The 17,251-nt window shown below is 38.2% G+C and overlaps 1 protein-coding gene across 1 annotated transcript; it reads left to right on the forward strand.

The window, feature by feature from the left end:
- Positions 1 to 618: 618 nt before the first annotated feature.
- LOC308426813 (zinc finger protein 431-like) lies at positions 619 to 16,683 on the forward strand. Its single transcript, XM_080924752.1, has 4 exons — positions 619 to 753; positions 10,600 to 10,723; positions 10,967 to 11,027; positions 15,375 to 16,683. Exons 1-4 carry the CDS (start codon positions 751 to 753, stop codon positions 15,526 to 15,528), a joined length of 342 nt encoding a protein of 113 aa, XP_080780878.1. The 5' UTR covers positions 619 to 750; the 3' UTR covers positions 15,529 to 16,683.
- Positions 16,684 to 17,251: the final 568 nt, after the last annotated feature.

Consider the following 17,251-nt stretch of genomic DNA (forward strand, 5'->3'; position numbering starts at 1 on the left):
AGGTATAAAATATGTATGCTTTTTGAGTTCTGGGTTGACTCTCCCATTGAGGCTGATCAACCCCACGTGCGTCAGATCAAAATAAACCTCTTGCCATTGCAGTTATCTGTCTTCAAGTTGCGCTCTGTAGGGCGGTGCTTGTATACCCGTGTTTCTGTTTTTGTTTAGGTTTTTCTCTCCTTCTTCCAGCTGAGGAAGATGCCCTGGCTATCAACTGAGCTCCACAGCTTTTGTTGTCAGTTTCCTGCCTTTCTCCCAGGGTTGTCACACACCTACCAGGTAACTTCAATAACCCTGAAATGAGCATAAAGCCACAAACCCAAAATCTTATTTCCTGAAGTCTTTCTTTAACTGTCAATACTCTGAGCACACATTCACTTGCGGGACAGACTGTTCACTGCAGCATTAGTAATATGCTCGACTGTAGTAGGAATAAGGGGAAATGCCCAGCCCTAGCCAGGTGAGAGCATGGGCAGAGTCAAAGTCAGTCTAAGTTCTCTCCCCAGAAGCTCTGCCCAACAAAAAAGCAGAAACAGACTGACAGATTCAGTGGCCAATCAGTTCCTCAATTTGGTGGTGGGCGGGGTAGAGGAAGGGAGGGCTTTTCCGGGAACAACATTGCTGGTTCCGTGCACTTGAGCACGTTTAGGTGATTTTCTGTGTTGTACTTTGACCTCACTGCCGAGTACTGAGGGAAGCTTCCGCAAGCGCTGAAGTTGTAGCAGGGCCAGGATATGCTCACAGCCCACAATGGTGAGGAACGGGAGCTGTTTTGGTGGGTTCTACTCAGGGCGGGATGGGAACCAGCAGCTTCATGCAGCCACGTGTGAGGTCTCACTTGATATTGGCAATTCCTGGTCCCGTGGTGGTGCCTGAATAACTTCTGTGCCTGGGCTGAATCTGCACAAAGATTTTGGAGCAGGAGCTTGTGTATAGAAGACCCTTGGCAGGATGCCAGTGGCATACAGGCTTGGTTTCTCGAGTACAGACGACGTGTTCTTCTGTTTACATTTTGTTTGTGATTGATTTGGAGTAAATTTTGTCTAGGGTGTAACATGTATCACATGTGTTAGGTGACTGAGAACACATTCTTTCAAGATTTCTCTCTCTTTTTAAAGCAAAAAACAAAAAAAAAAAAAAAAAAAAAAAGAAGGGAAAAAACCCTTGCAATACTTTTTGAACAGCTTTGTGTTTATCTAGCCTTTTAGAAAATTGTTTCTGAGACAATCTGTGTTATCACCTGGTTCCCAGTTTCTGCTCTCCGGAGCAGTGACCCTGCTTTTCTTGTCATTAATCTTCATGAATTCTGTAGTTAAAGGGCTGTAGCACAGGGGAGATTTAAAATTACTCATCTCAGTCATGTAATGAACTGTCCCCTGTAGGGAAAGGAAAGAACATGTATGTGGAGCGTGGCTTCTGCCTTCAGACCAGAACAGGAGGGACAGTTTACTGTGTACACTGCAGGGTGAAACTGTGTAGACCATAGGTAGCTCACAGACTGAAGTTTAGGAGAGTCAACTGCATGGGTCACCATTAGGATGGAGGACCCTAATGGGACAAAGTGAGTGATTTTGTAATTCTTCGGAATTTGTTAATTCATGCATAGGAATAGAAATTGTCCAGATTGGTGGGTATAAATATTTTGGAGGTTACGTTGAGTCAAACTTTTGTTTATCTAGTTAAGTCTGTTGGGAAATTTGAATCAGGGGCGATTGAGTACTGCTGTGTGTGGTTAAGGTTAGAGATTTCAGCAGCTAATATTGCACATGATGAAAAGATCAGATTTCATTTCATTGATGCTATTTTCCCCAGTAGGCAATGTCCTGCTCTCCTTGAAAGTCACTATAGCTATGCATTATTCCAATTGTATCTATTTTTTTAAGAAGTGAGTGTGTAGTGACACTTTAGATGTCACTTTCTGAGAGCGTCACAGCTCTATTCACGCATTTATTCCTTTCTCAGTGTCTCTGGGTTATTAAGAATGTTATTCCTTTTTCTCAATTCTTTGATTGCCTGATTCTCTTGAGGACCATTTCTTCTCTAGCTCAGGCTTGCCTCTTTGTAATGTCTTTGAACACTTAATCCTGCTTCTGCTGCCAAGTGCCTGAAGAGAGTCTTGCAGATATTCCAGGATGAGTCCTGATTAGTCAATAAGGAAAAACTAGACAGTGTAACGAATGTCTCCCATATCCTTGACTTTCTCGGGGAAATATAAATAAAGAGGGAATTCAGTATGAATTGAATTCTCTGAGAAAATCTGAAGCTGGTTCAATTACAACAAAGGAAAGAAGGTGGAGGAAGGAAGGAGGAAGCTTTCTTGCTGTGAGAGAAGTTTCCATGATCTGTGGGTTCTGGTGCTATCAATGTCATACGATCAATAAAAGTCCACACTGGAAATCTTTCGTGGTTTACCAAAGAAGGCAATCAAAAATCTGCATAAGAAAATGGATTGAGTTTTAGAAACCAATTATCTGTTGTTACATGAGTTCAACCAACAGAGGATGTTTGGCAAATAGTGAATCTATGCCTAATAGGAATGTTAATCTGATTTTATAGTGCACAGCAGAGAGAAAAGATGTGACTATTAACTGGTGTACTTTGGAATCTATGTCTCATACCTGGATAATTTCCACGATGAAGCCTATTTAAAGTTTTTGACATAAAATTTAAGGTTATACTTGAATCATTTAAGTTTATACTCTCTACTATTGTTAAGTCTCAAAAAAATGGCATGTCTGAAGTCCTCACCTAACAAATGAAAGGTGGCTAGTTTCCCCCAGAATTCCTCAGTCCTACTTGTTACTGTCTATGACTGACAAAAACTACATGAATGAGCCTCACTCAGTCTTGATACTGTGGGGAGATGGAGATTCTGTATCTCTGGCCACAGGAAGCTGTGTTGCTTATAATACCACAGTTCTTTGTCCCTAACAGGAGTTACTTTTGGTGTGCAGTGGGAAGAGAGATTTGAAAATTGAAGATCTGGTTTCTAGTAGTTCCTAACATTGCATGCATACCTAGTTCAGTTTGGTGTGATAAATTTTACTAAGAATTTGAAAACTGTTATAAAAAAGATGATGAGAATCATCCTTCAGCAGTATTCGATTAGAATCCTTTTATATTCCCACTACCACCAGCCACAATCACATGTTTCATGGAAGTTAAATTTCATGGGACAAAAGGAGTTTGGAGTTTCAGGTGTTCATGGTGCTTGGCAGGAGTCAGTCATTGAAATGTTCTTCAGCATGGGTTTGTGTATGGGCTTCAGAGGGCGTGGCTTTTCCTGAAGAGGCATGAGGGACTGCAGAGCCATAGCCACCATTCTGATCCTCTCCATGCAGAGAGGTCTGCAGAGCCTGAGGCCTCTCCATTTAGAAGAAATGTCAGTACTAGATTGACAGCGTGTGTGTGTGTGTGTGTGTGTGTGTGTGTGTGTGTGTGTGTGTGTGTATACAGACAAGGTGCACACCTACATACACACACACACACACACACACACACACACACACACACACACACACGCTGATAGGTAACTTTGGTCAAGGTCACATGTAAAGGACTATACTCTTGTAAAGGATCCCTACAGTCAGTGCCCTATGGTTCAGGAAACAATACACAGTGACAGCTTAAACTGTGTCTGTAATGGCACTGCCTTTTGTTACATTGATGTAAGAGCTTCACCCATCTTGTTTACCTTACAGGATGCAATAGAAAATGAGGGGAGAAAACGCAGACTGTAGATTGAAGCATTCACTGTCAAGGGATTATTATAATGTTCTCTTTAGTTGGTGTGTAGATAAGATAAGATAAGATAAGATAAGATGAATATCCAACTTTGTCTACCCAGAGTTGTCAGATTGATGAGAATCAAATAGCTAGTACAGCATACTATGAAAATACAGAAGGTTGTCTTATACGATGGAAATGGAGTTTCTGACCATGAGTCATAGTCCATGAAAAATTTAAAATGAGGTTAAAAACTTACTTACTGAATAGATTATTTTTGTTTAAATTTAATGATAAATGATTGTTGAGCAAATGTGATTGCCTTGCACATATCAATTATCTATTTTCTTCTTAGTAGATATCCAGCCTCAGATGATAACACTTGTGTGTGTGTGTGTGTGTGTGTGTGTGTGCACCTTGCTTAGAGTAAACCATCTGAGTTCAGTGATGTACTCAGCCTACGGATAGGCTTGGCATGAACTTCTCTGTGATGGTCATCCTCTTCAGAAACAGAAACATGAAAAATATATCTTTCAAAATCACCCTTTCCTTGTCTTCACTATTTTGCTCTTCTTTCTCATAATTTCCCTTTGTTTCTGCATTTTATTCAAGAAATATTAAATTACAATTTTCATTTAAACTACATTCATCTCCCTTACAATATACCAGGACCATTGTTTATCCTCCCCACACTCTACCAGTCACCCCTCCTCCTCTCTTAACTTTCTCTATCCAAGAACCCCACCCTAACTGTCCTGACTAATGGCGCTAGTCCCTAGGGTCACTCCCAAAATTCTTTGAGAGTTGCCAGTACCTTAAGGTGTTTTTTTTTTTTTTTTTACTAAACTGCAAATATCCTCTAATTCTGTCAACTTCTGTGCACTTTACTGTCTTCCTAAATCTTCCCTCCAAATGATACCTACTACTTCTTTTCCATTTTCCTCAGTCTACCCAGTGTGTCTAGTCTATTTGCCCTTTCCATGAAGATGCGCCGTGCCCTCTATATTCCTTCTCTTTATATAACCGCTCTGGGTCTGTGGAGGATAGCTTGATTAAAGTTTATTTAAGAGCTAGCATACACCTATCACGGACTGTATAACTTTTTCATCATTCTAGGTCTGGGTTACCTCATGTAGGGTGAGGTTGCTCTAGTTGTAGTCATATGCCTGTGGTCATGCATTAATTTTTTTCGTCATAATTTTAGCAGCCGAGTGATACTCTGTTATGAAGATGAACCACATTTTGTTCATCCATTCTTCAGCTGTGGGACATTTCAGTTTTTCTTACCTTCTAGCTGATACATATAAAGCTACAATGATCGTGGTTGAGGATGTATCATTGTGGGTGTGTTGATGGTGTAACATTGGCATACATGCGTGAGAGTGATATAGCTGGATCTTGAACTGGGTGGATTCCCATTTTCCTGAGTACTCATTATATTGATTTCCCTGTTGGCTGTATTAGTTTGTACTCCTACAAGCACTAGAGGGTGGCACACTTGCTCTATATTCTGACTAATATGAAAAGACATTCATGTAATTTATCTTAAGCTTTCTGACATAGATAATATGAAATGACAATATAGTTCTAATTTGCATTTTCACTGTGACTAAGGATTGTGACTAACCTTTCCTTAAATGTTTCTCAGCTGTTTGAGATTGTCTGTTGAGAATTCTCTGTTTAAATCTGTACTCTATTTTTAAACTGGAACTTCTGATTTGATTTAATTTTGTATTTATTTCTTAGTGTTTTTTGTATTGTTTATTTTATTTATTTATATTTCACATTTCATTTTTCTTCCTATTTTTCTCTCTGAAACCTATCCTGTCTCCCCCTGTTTTTATGAGGGTGCTCACCCACTTAGCCACACTTGCCTCTTTCCACTAACATTCCCCAAAGTTTGGGCATCCTCTCTCCATAATACCAAGAGCCTCTCCCCCAATTGATGAAAGATAAGGTAATCCTCTGCTACAGAAGCAGCTGGAACCATGGGAACCTCCATGTTTACTCTTTGGTTGGTAGTTTATTCCCTGGGTGCTCATGGGTTGTCAGAATTTTTGATATTATTGTTCTCTCTGTGAGGTGGCATGCACAGTCGTATAGTTGACTGAGAGCATCTGCATCTGTATTGGTCAGTCTCTGGCAGAATCTCTCATGGGACAGCCATTCTAGGTTCTTGTAAGAAAGGACTTCTTGACATTAGCCCTAATGTCTGCGTTTGGTGTCTGCAGATGGGATGGATCCCTAGGTGGGGTTGTCTCTGGATGGCCTTTTGTTCAGTCTCTACTCCTCTCTTTGTTACTACATTTCGGTTAGAAAGGAACAACTCTGTGTTAATATTTTTGATATGGGTGGTCTCTGGATATGGTCTGCACCTGTTCTCTCTCCCCTTTGTTGGGTATTTCAGCTAATGTCATCACCATTGGGTCCTGGACACCTCTTGCTTTCTTGGCATCTGGGACCTTCTAGTAGCTACCCCAGAATCTCCATCACCCACTGCTACATGTCTATGTTCAATTTCTTGATGCTCTATACTTCTCCATCTCCTCCCACACCTGATCCTCTCCCCCTCCCTCTTGCTCTCACATCCCTCCCTTCTATGTCCCTTGATTATTGTGTCCCCTTTCTAAGTAGGACTGAAGCATCCAACTTTGGTCTTCCTTTGTCTTTAGCTTCATATGACCTGTGAATTGTGTCATGAGTATTCTAAGCAATATGGATGATATGAAGGGCTTTTTCATGAATCCAAATGAATAAAGACAGCTCCACCAAGGGCCAGCTTTCAGAAAGACTCATAGGCAGGGAGATAAGAAGGCAGGCACATTCTGAGTTCAGTGTTAGAGGAAGTCTAGGCCCGAGTGGTAAAAATGGAAATTTCTGGGCAGGGAACTATTCAACTAACTTTTCCTGTGTGTTTACCAAAGCAAGAGTTCATTTGCAATGTTAAACAAAAGTGTAAGCTGGTTGTTACTTGGGATGTTGTTTTATGAGATACTCAAAAGCAAATTCGGAGTAACTGATTGGATTGATATGTAAGATAGAAGATGGTAGTAGTGTTCTGCAGGAGATGGGCTATCCAGCAAAATATTAGATTAAAAGAACTGCTTGAAGAACAGGTGCATGCTTGCACGATCATACACACACACACACACACACACACACACACACACAGAAACATGAAATAGAACATGGAGAGAGATATAGAGAGAGGAGACTGGAGAAGCTGTATCAAGCAGACCGCATCATCTTGAATCCCCAGTGGCTTCCAGTCATCCTTCCCACTGTTCCCAGGTTCCACTTATCTCAGACCCCCTCTCAGAGACAAGGCTGGTCCTTGGCACTACTTCTTAAGGTTCTGTGTTTTTCTTAGTGTGTCTTGGTGGACTCCTTAGGAACCACCAGGTGTCCATATGTGCTTGGAATTATCTCTAGGTCTTTAACTTTCTTCTGTTGATCAACCTGTGTGTTTGTATGCCAATACCCTGGAATTATTTTATTGTTCCTGATTATGTATCTCTTCAGGCTTTTGGTCCTGGGAACTAGAAATTGTCCTTTCAAGTCTTTCAATTCTTCTTTTGGAATATTGATAAGGATTGAGTTGGGCATTTATATTCCTTTTGGGAGGATGTTTATTATTTGTGTATTAGTCCTACCAAATCATGAGGCCTAAAGATTATGCCATCTGAAGTGTAATTCAATTCCTTGAAGTTATTTAATTTTTTCATCATACAAGTCTTTTACTTGCTTTCTTAAAGTTTTTCTAATATATTTTATTTTATTTCACTGGTTACTAATTACTTTTTTTCTCTGATATTTGTTAGTCCAGTTGTCATTTGGATATAGGAGATATATTGGTAAGTGTATTGATTTACCTTTTTTGATTTTTTTTTCTTAGAAAGATTTATTTATTTATTATACATAAGTGCATTGTAGCTGTCTTCTAACTCAGCAGAGGAGGGCATCAGATCTCATTATAGATGATTGTGAGCAAGAATGTGGTTGCTGGGATTTGAACTCAGGATCTCTAGAAAAGAAATCTGTGATTTAAATATTTTTCTGTATGAATTTGAGGTAACATGCCATTACATATTTCTGCTTTAATGCTGTGACCATGTTCAGACAATAACTAGTTTCAAGCAAACTTTTGTGAAACATAACAAAAATCCCTATATAAATTCTCAAAGCTTCTCTTATTTCATAAAATCATTGTTTAGAAATTAATCCCAAGCTCTCCTTGCCTGCCATAGTGAAAAAAGAAATCTTCATCAGCTCTTCTTTCTTGCCTTTTGTGATTGGTATCATTGAGAGTCAAGTTGACTACATATGGAGTTAACTAAACCCAGAGAGCTGAGTACTATAGGGCTTTAGTTTCTGGACAACTTATGACGTGGGAAAACCCGTCTATATCTTGAAATTTTTGATGTTTTAAAATCCAGCTCAATGAGATCATTTTTCTGCTGTCCACCTTGTACTGGGATTAACTCCACGAGCTGCTTGCTTATTGTTTCTTGTTTTATTTGACTTTGATATATTTTTTAATTTATTTTATTTTCATCCTGCTTACTGCCCTGCCCCTGTGTTACTATCTCCCACTATCTTTTCCTCATCACCTCCTATTCTTGTCCTATGAGTGGGTAGACACCCCTGGGTATTACCCCTGTCCTGGCACATCAATGCCAAGCTAGTGTAGTCACTTCTTCTGTCACTGAGGCAAGATAAAGCCACAGAGCTGGGGAAAAAAACATATCCAATACATAGGCAACAGCTTTTCTTATAGCCCCTCTCCAGTGGTTTCAGAGGCACATGAAGGCCAGTTGCATGTCTACTACATATGAGCAGGGAGTCATAGGTCCAGCCAATGATATTTCTTGGTTGGTGTTTAAACCTGAGAACCCCAAGGGTCCAGGTTGGTTGATTCTGTTGATCTTTCTGTGGAATTCATCTGCCCTGAGAAGCCTGAAAATCTTCCTCCTCTTCTTCCACTAGAATCCTCAAGTTCTTCCACCTGTTAGCCTGTGAGTGTCTGTATCTGTCTGCAACAAACGTGTCAAACTTCTAGGAGTACAACATGCTCCTGTCTGCAAGCCTAACAGAGCATCACTAATTGTGTTAGGAATCATTGGATGGGGCTCAATTTGACCCTATTAAGGTTGACTATTCCCCGAGTCTCTCCTGCATGTCCTTTGCATACATTTGTTGTAAACAGGATATGTTTTCTGTTAACATTATTGTGGGTGGGTTGGTCTCTCTATTGTACCACTGGGGTTCTTGCCTGGCTAGAGAAGGTATCCTCTTCAGTTTTGATATCCCCAATGCACTGAGTTACAGGTAATATCATGAATATTGGCTCTTGATTGCATAACTATCCTAGGTTTCTGTCTCTTCCTGGAAATGTCCAACACCTCCTTCATCCAGTCAGGTGTAGATTTATGTTCATTTTCTGGTTATAGCCCTTTCTCCTGTTTTTCTCAACATCTGATAGTCCCTGAATCTCCCATATTCTTTCCTATCTCTTCTCCATCCCAGTTCCCCACCTCTACCTTTTTCTTGTGACTATTTTATTTCACATTCTAAGTGAGATTGTGGCATACTCACTAGTGCCTTTTTTTTGTTTAGCATCTTTCGGTCTCTAGAGTGCAGCATGGTCCTGGGATATAGCTGGTGTTTACTGATAAGTGACTACATTCCATGCCTATCCTATGGGGACTGAGTCACCTCACTCAGGATTATATCCTCAAGTTCCATCCTTTTGCCTGCAAAATTCATGATGTGTTTGTTTCTAAGAGATTAATAGTAATCAATTTTCTAGATGTACCATGTTTTCTTTATCCATTCTTCTGTTGAGGGACATGTAGGTTGTTCCCAGTTTTCAACAGTTACGAATAAAGCTGCTAGGATCATAGGTGAGCAATTTTTGATGAAATCCAATACCCCTTCATGTTCAAGGTATTAGAGAACTCTGAGGTAAAGTTGCATATTCCTAAACAATCAGAACTATATAAAGCAAGTCAATAACCAACATCGAGCTAAATTGAGAGAACATTAAAGCCATTCAATCCACTGTAATCAGGACAAACAAGGTTGCTTTCTCTCTCTATCTACTCAATATAGTGAATATTCAGAGCAATAAAAGAAAATAAAGGAGATCAAGGAAATACAAATTTAAAGAAGTTAAAGTACTTTTCTTTGCAGATGATGTGATAGTATACATGATGCACCCACAAATTCTGTCAGAGAATTTCTGCAGCTGATACACATCATTAGCAATGTGGCAGGATGAGAAATGAACTAAAACAAATCAGTCGCCATCCTTTATACAAATGATAACTGGGCCAAGGAAGTAATAAAGGAAAAAACACCCTTTACAATAGCCGCTAATATAATAAAGTGTCTTTTTGTTCCTCTAACCTGGCCATTGAAGGATCCGTATGACAAGAACTTTAAATCACTGAAAAAAGAAATTGAAAAAGATTTCAAAAGATGGTAATATCCTTCATGCTCATGAATAGATAAGGTTCATAAGAAACATGACCATGTTAGCAAAGGATCATTGCTCTTGTAGTTAATAATTATTAACAAAAACCACGATGTATGCTTAGATTTGTTGACCTTTTTACTAGTCTCTTTATGTCTTTTATTGGCCTTTTTCTTGCATGTGTATATCTTATTCAAAAGGTGAGGAACTGAGAAATTAGGACCTTATTATTCAGTTTCATTCTACAATGACTTAAAGATTACATTGTAACTTCTGTGTCCGGGAAAATATGGGGGGGAAACACCAGAATAATTTGACTATATTATCAATGAAATATACATGCCCCATATGTGAGCACCATGCTTTCTTTTGTAAACATGTATGGTATACTTTCCAAGGCAGTGACCTATAAGGACGTACTTGTGAGCTTTACTCCAGAAGAATGGGTTTTGCTGGATTCTTCCCAGAAGAGTCTCTACAGAGATGTGATGCTGGAGACCTACAGGAACCTCAGTGCTCTAGGTAAGACTCTTGTTCTTTCCATTGTTTAAATAGGGGCAGTTAAACAAAACTGCTTGTGTTTGTTCTCTTACTTCCTTCAATGCTTTTGTTGTTGGTATTGATTATCTTCTACAATTTTAATTGAAAAGAAGGGAGAATGAGGTAAATGAAGCAGGCACGGTTCGCAGATTCACGTCAAATAGTACCTTAAAATTTTCTTAAGTTCCAACAATATCACGTACATTTTCTTTTACTGTGTTTTAGGCTATGACTGGGAAGACCACAGTTTTGAAGAAAAGAGTCTAAATTCTAGAAGACATGAAAGGTAATTTTATGTGCATTCTGATCCAAATATGCCTCTCAAGAAATCTGAGTGTTTTCTTGAAGTTTTAGTTAAAAACATCAGTGTAAATGAGCAGAATGTTAAGGGTATTGGGAATTAAATTCTTACAAAGCATTTCCTTCTTTGTCAGGAATTTGATTTATGTTTGGAAGGCATTCCTTTAAGAGAGAACACATGGAAACTGTTCCTTAACAAGTAGTGTGATTTCAATTATAAGCTCCTTTAGCACTACTCTGTAGAAATTTAATTCTGTTTAGTCTAATAACACTCAGATATAATATCATTGTACATGTTCAACATGGAATGCTTATATATCTACAGCCTTTGAATAAAAGTGTATAGTGCATAGTAAAGCAGATGTTACTCATATACTATAGCAAGGTGGTTAACTTTAAAGAGAGAGGCAGTTCAAGACAGTTAAAAAAGTTATAGAGAAAAGTTAATTAAAATATTACATGATCCTGAAGAGCAAAAAGTAATACTGTGTGTGAATGTTATGTAGATACATTTTATTTATTATTCTTCTTTTCATGGGTGTATTATAAGGGACAGATATACAATTGTGTCTATCTTTATCAAGGTAAATCTATTTCTATCTCTCATCTATCCATTCATCTCTGAATCTGTCTACCAATTTATACATATATATATATGCATATATAATCATTTATATATTTGTCTATCTATCTATCTGTCTGTCTATCTATCTATCATATATAAAAAATGTAAGTTTCATGCCAAAGGGATACTGACAGAATCATTTTACCTATCTCTGTCCCTGTATAATTATAAGTTATTCAGTATTCACCATTTAATGTAGATTTGTAGAATATGATGCAATTTTAAAGTTTCTTGATTTTACTGTTTCATTATGCATACATCGACAACATCACAATGCAGAAGATACCTATGAGCACTAGTAACATCAAATTTTGTGGGCATCATGGCTCAAGTTGCAAATGTTGAATGGTACACACTATAGGAAAATTTATGAAAGCCATCTTATGGTAAAGCTCTGAATTCTTGCCGTTTTGTAAAAATTAAAAAAGAAAAACCCACATAGACAAAGAATGCTGTAAGTGTAAGATATATTATCAGTGCTCTCGCCGTCACAGGAAAGATGTATAGTCAGCCATAATGATGGAGAACATGATGGATGTAAAAAATATAATAAACCCTTATTATATCTGATTCCTCTTTACATTTAGAAAACACTTAAATAAATTTATACAGATAGAATTACTTATTAGAATACTGAATGTAGTAAACTGACCATATTTGCCTGTTCCATACATAAGCATGAAAGAACTCAATTTGTATATAACTCTCAGTATATGCAAAGTGATAAAGATTTTGTATATCACAGGCATCTTCACTGGAATGAAAGAATTCATATTGGAGAGAAAGCCCATGAAGGTGTGCAATACAAAGAAGGGTTTGCAAGTCACAGTGATCTTCATACACATAAAAGAACACTTACTGGAGACTTTGTGTATTATAGTAGTGTTAAAATAAATAGAAGAACAAAAGCAGGAGAGAAATTTTATAAATTAAACCCTTGTGATAATGCCTTTGTATGCCACGGCCAATTGCAATGCCATAAAAGAAGACATACTGGAGAGAAGCCCTATGAATGTAACCAATGTGGTAAAACCTTTGCTCACCCTAGCCATCTTCATTACCATAATAGAACACATACTGGAGAAAAACCCTATGAATGTAAACAATGTGATAAAGCCTTTTCATGTCACAGCAATCTGCAAAGCCACAAGAGAACACATACTGGAGAGAAACCGTATGAATGTAACCAGTGTGGTAAAGCCTTTGCATGTCTCAGAACTCTGCAAAGACATAAAATAACACATACTGGAGAAAAAGCCTATGAATGTAAACAATGTGGCAAAGCCTTTGCACGTCGAGACATTCTGCAATGTCATGAGAGAACACATACTGGAGAGAAGCCCTATGAATGTAAACAATGTAATAAAGCCTTTGCATGTCTTAGCACTCTACAAAGCCATAAAAGAACACATACTGGGGAGAAACCATATGAATGTAAACAATGTGGTAAAGCATTTGCATGTAAGGGCACTTTGCTATACCATAAGAGAACACATACTGGAGAGAAGCCCTATGAATGTAAACAATGTGGTAAAGTATTTGCCTGTAAGGGCCCTCTGCTAAACCATAAGAGAACACATACTGGAGAGAAGCCCTATGAATCTTAACAATGTGGTAAGTTGTTTACATGTTACAGCTGTCTGCAATGCCATTAAAGAACATATACCAGAGAGAAGCCCTATGACTACCAATGTGGTAAATCTTTTGAAGAGAATAGTAATCTTAGAGTCTTAAAAGAACACATAGTATAGAGAATCCCTTTGAATCTACTCAATGTGGTGTAGACTATGCATGGTACAGCCATTTGCATAGAGATAAAAGACCACCTAATGTGGAGAAATCCTATGATTGTAAAGACTGGAAAATCCATTGTACAAGACCCTTATCTTCAAAGTCATAAATCAATGCATCCTGGAGAGAAGACCTATAAATATAACCAGTACTCTAAAACCTTTGCTCGTTATGGTGGTCTTGAAAGGCATTCCAAATGACACATTGAAGTTAGTCCCTATGAATATAGTCAGCTTGATTAAGACTTTTTATATTAGACTCCCCTTCTAATCCATGGAAGAAATTATAATGAAGAGTTTTATGGGTTTGTGTTTCTGTTTTGCCTGACCTTGCAATGCTTTTCCAACTATGTAATTTCCTTGCATTGTTTGATTTGAAGATTTGTGCTTGTTCTTGTGCTGTGGTGTTCAGTTAATATCCAAAGTGTCTTGTTTTTTTTTTTTTTTGTTTTTTTGTTTTTTTGTTTTTTTTTTTTTTTTTTTTTTTTGTTTTTTCTCTCTTTTGAATGAAATGCAGAGGAGTGAATCTGGGGATAAATATAGGTTTGGAGAGTCATGGAGAAGTGTACTGTGGGTGATCCAATCCAGAAATAAAACCTTCAGTGTATCATTTTTCCTTCTTGAGAAATATCCTAGGGTTAAAGGTAGCACAGAAGTTATGGGATTTTCGAGTATTGACTGGTTTAATTGGAGGCACCTAACAAAAGAAAGAGCCTAAAACTGACAAATCTCACTAGTAAAAAATGTTTAGGGAAAGGGTGGCAGGAGAAGTGCTCAGAAGAGTCAGGATTTTATTACATGTAGTAGCAGCCAGATTCCGCTTTTGATATGTTATATAAGTTATCCAATTGTCCAGAGTTTCTTTGTGATTTTAAGTGAGTAAGTATGTCTAAATTATAACATTCTACTTTGTGATATGCAAGTCCTGTGATTTTTTTTTCCTGATCAACTTGGTTAAATGTTTTCTCTGGTTCTAATGACAATTTTGTGGTTCTTTGTTTTCACGGATAAATCTTAAAAGCAGATTATCTTTTTTTTTTTTTTTTTAACTAGGGTCAACTTTCAGATTGTGAATATTTCCATTTTTTTCCTGTTCACTTAAGTTTCCTACATGACTACATTTTCTAAAGACATATATTTATACAGTACTACCATGTCTCTAGCATTTGTTTTTATTCCTCAGCATTCATATAAAATTCAGTCTGTTGGCACATTTCTGTAATGGGTTGGTATAATGAAAAATTTTTGAAATTCAGTGAGGAGCCAGCGAGGCTATGTTATAGAGCTTCAGGTTTAACAGGAGATCCTATTTCAACAAATGAGGAGGAGTATAGCTAAGCAAAATCATCCAGCTATAGTATTAAAATGTAACATAATACACAGTTACATATTATTATATATATTTCAATTCAGTGTATGTTCACTTAACATAAGCATGCCTTTGTTGTCTAGGCTCATGACTTCAGTACTTTCCAAGAGACTATACATTCATATAAGAAAAGAGTAGAAATAGCTAATAGTGATATCACTGTTTGTGGATAGCTTATGAACTATATCAACTATTTGTCCCTCAAAGGAAGGTAAAAATTAGCTATTTAAAAAATACTGTGGAATAAAGACCTATCTCCATCTTGATTCCTTTCAATCCTGGATTAAATACCTAGCCAACTACTGTAGCTTTAGGCAACACTGGAGGCAATATCATGCTAGCATTGCATCATAATATTTTGCCGGCATGTTACTGGTGTATGTCACAGAGTTTGGAAATGAGCATTGCTCATTATTCACTTGTAAAGTAACTTCCAGCATCATGAAAGATGACAGGAGAGGTAAATCTTCTGGTTGGGTACCGGCTTGACTTATTTGTGTTCAATGTCATAAGTAACTGGGATCTTTAATAGTCGTGTTTTACCTTCAGGTTATGGATAGTAACCAATGTCCTTGGGTGGCTGATGCTATGCAGGAAGATGTGCAAAGCTTCATCAAGGCAAAAAACACTGTCATCAGGACAAAACGGCAAACAACAGATTGGAAAAAGATCTTTACCAATCCTCCATCTAATACAAGGCTAATATCCAAAATATAGAAAGAACAGAAGGAGGTGGACTCCAGAAAAACAAATGATATTGTTTAAAAAAATGGAGTACAAAGCCAAACCAAGAATTCTCAATGGAGCAATACTGAATGGAGCAGAATCACCTAAAGAAAAGTTCAACATTCTTAGTCATCAGGGAAATGCAAATCAAAACAAACCTTAGATTCCAACTCACATCAGTCAGAATGACTAAAATAAAAAACTCATACAACAGCAGATGTTGGGAAGGATGTGGAGAAAAAGGAACACTCCTCCATTGTTGGTGTGATTGCAAGTTGGTACAATCATTCTGGAAATCAGTCTGGCAGTTCCTCAGAAAACTGGATATAGTACTACCTGAGGATCCAGTTCTTGGCCTATACCCAAAAGATACTCCAACATATAACAAGGATACATGTACCACTATGTTCATAGCAGCCCTATAATAGCCAGATTCTGGAAGGAAAGATGTACCACAGGAGAGGAATGGATACAGAAAACGCGGCACTTTTATACAATGGAGTACTACTCACTTATTAAAAACAGTGGCTTCATGACATTTTGAGGCAAATGAATGGAGCTAGAAAATATCCTGAGTGAAATGACCCAATCACGAAAGAACACACATGGTATGCCCTCACCTATAAGTGAATATAGCCCGGAAGTTTGGATCACTCAAAATAAAATTCAAAGATCACATGAAGCTCAAGAAATTGGACTACCAAATAGGGGATGATTTCTTCTTCTTTAAAGGGGAATAAAATATTCACAGGAAGAAATACAGAGACGAAGTTTGGAGTAGAGCCTGAAGGCAAGGCCATTCAGAGACTGCCCCTCCCAGGGATTCATTCCATATGGTGTCACCAAACACAGACATTATTGTGGATACCAAGAAATGCATGCTGACAGTTACATGAGAGGCTCTGCCAGAGCCTGAGAAATACAGAGTCAGGTGCTCTCAACCAACCATTGGACTGAGAATGGGATCCCAATGTAGAAGTTTGAAAAAGGACTGAAGGAGTTGAAGGGGTTTGCAACCCTGCAGAAAGAACAATATCAACCAACCAGACCTCCCAGACCACCCAGAGAATTAACTACCATCCAAAGAGTACACATGGAGGGTCCCATGGCTCCAGTAACATAGGTAGCAAAGGATGGCCTGTTCAGACATCACTGAGAGGAGAGGTCCTTTGCCCTGTGAAGGCTCAGTGCCCCAGTACAGGAAATGCTAGGGTGGGGAGATTGGAGGGACTGGGTGGATGAAGGACTTTTGCATAGAGGCATGGGGAGGGAGGATGGGATCGGGGAATTCCAGGGGGGATAACATTTGAGATGTAAGCAAAGAAAATATCCAAATTAAAAAAATATATAGATTCTAAAAACAGCAAAATAAAAAAATAAAAAAAATAACTCATTATTTGTATGGTGTAGAAAAAAAAGTCAGCTTGAGTTTCTGGGTTATCCCCATGTGGGAACTAGAGCTAGAACTCAGCATTGATGTCAGTATTGATGGCAAGTGCCTTTAACCACTGATCCATCTCACTCAGCAACACATTATAGAGTGACGCCCATCAGTTACTTTGGCTGCTCAGGAAGCCTCTGTTGGCTTCCTACCCCCACCTTCCAAGGCTTCTTGCATGATGCTGGGCATTGGACTAGGTCCTTGCATGGTAATCCCAACACTTTGCTGGCTTAGTTTTTCATTTTTACTAATTCAGGTA

The sequence above is a fragment of the Micromys minutus genome, assembly GCF_963924665.1.
Source record: "Micromys minutus genome assembly, chromosome: 11".
NCBI classification, from domain to species: Eukaryota; Metazoa; Chordata; class Mammalia; order Rodentia; family Muridae; genus Micromys; species Micromys minutus.

Coding starts and splice junctions, on each gene's coding strand:
- LOC308426813 (XM_080924752.1), top strand. Junction 10,724..10,966: donor CAGGAACCTCAGTGCTCTAG/GTAAGACTCTTG, acceptor ACTGTGTTTTAG/GCTATGACTGGGAAGACCAC. Junction 11,028..15,374: donor AATTCTAGAAGACATGAAAG/GTAATTTTATGT, acceptor TTTTACCTTCAG/GTTATGGATAGTAACCAATG.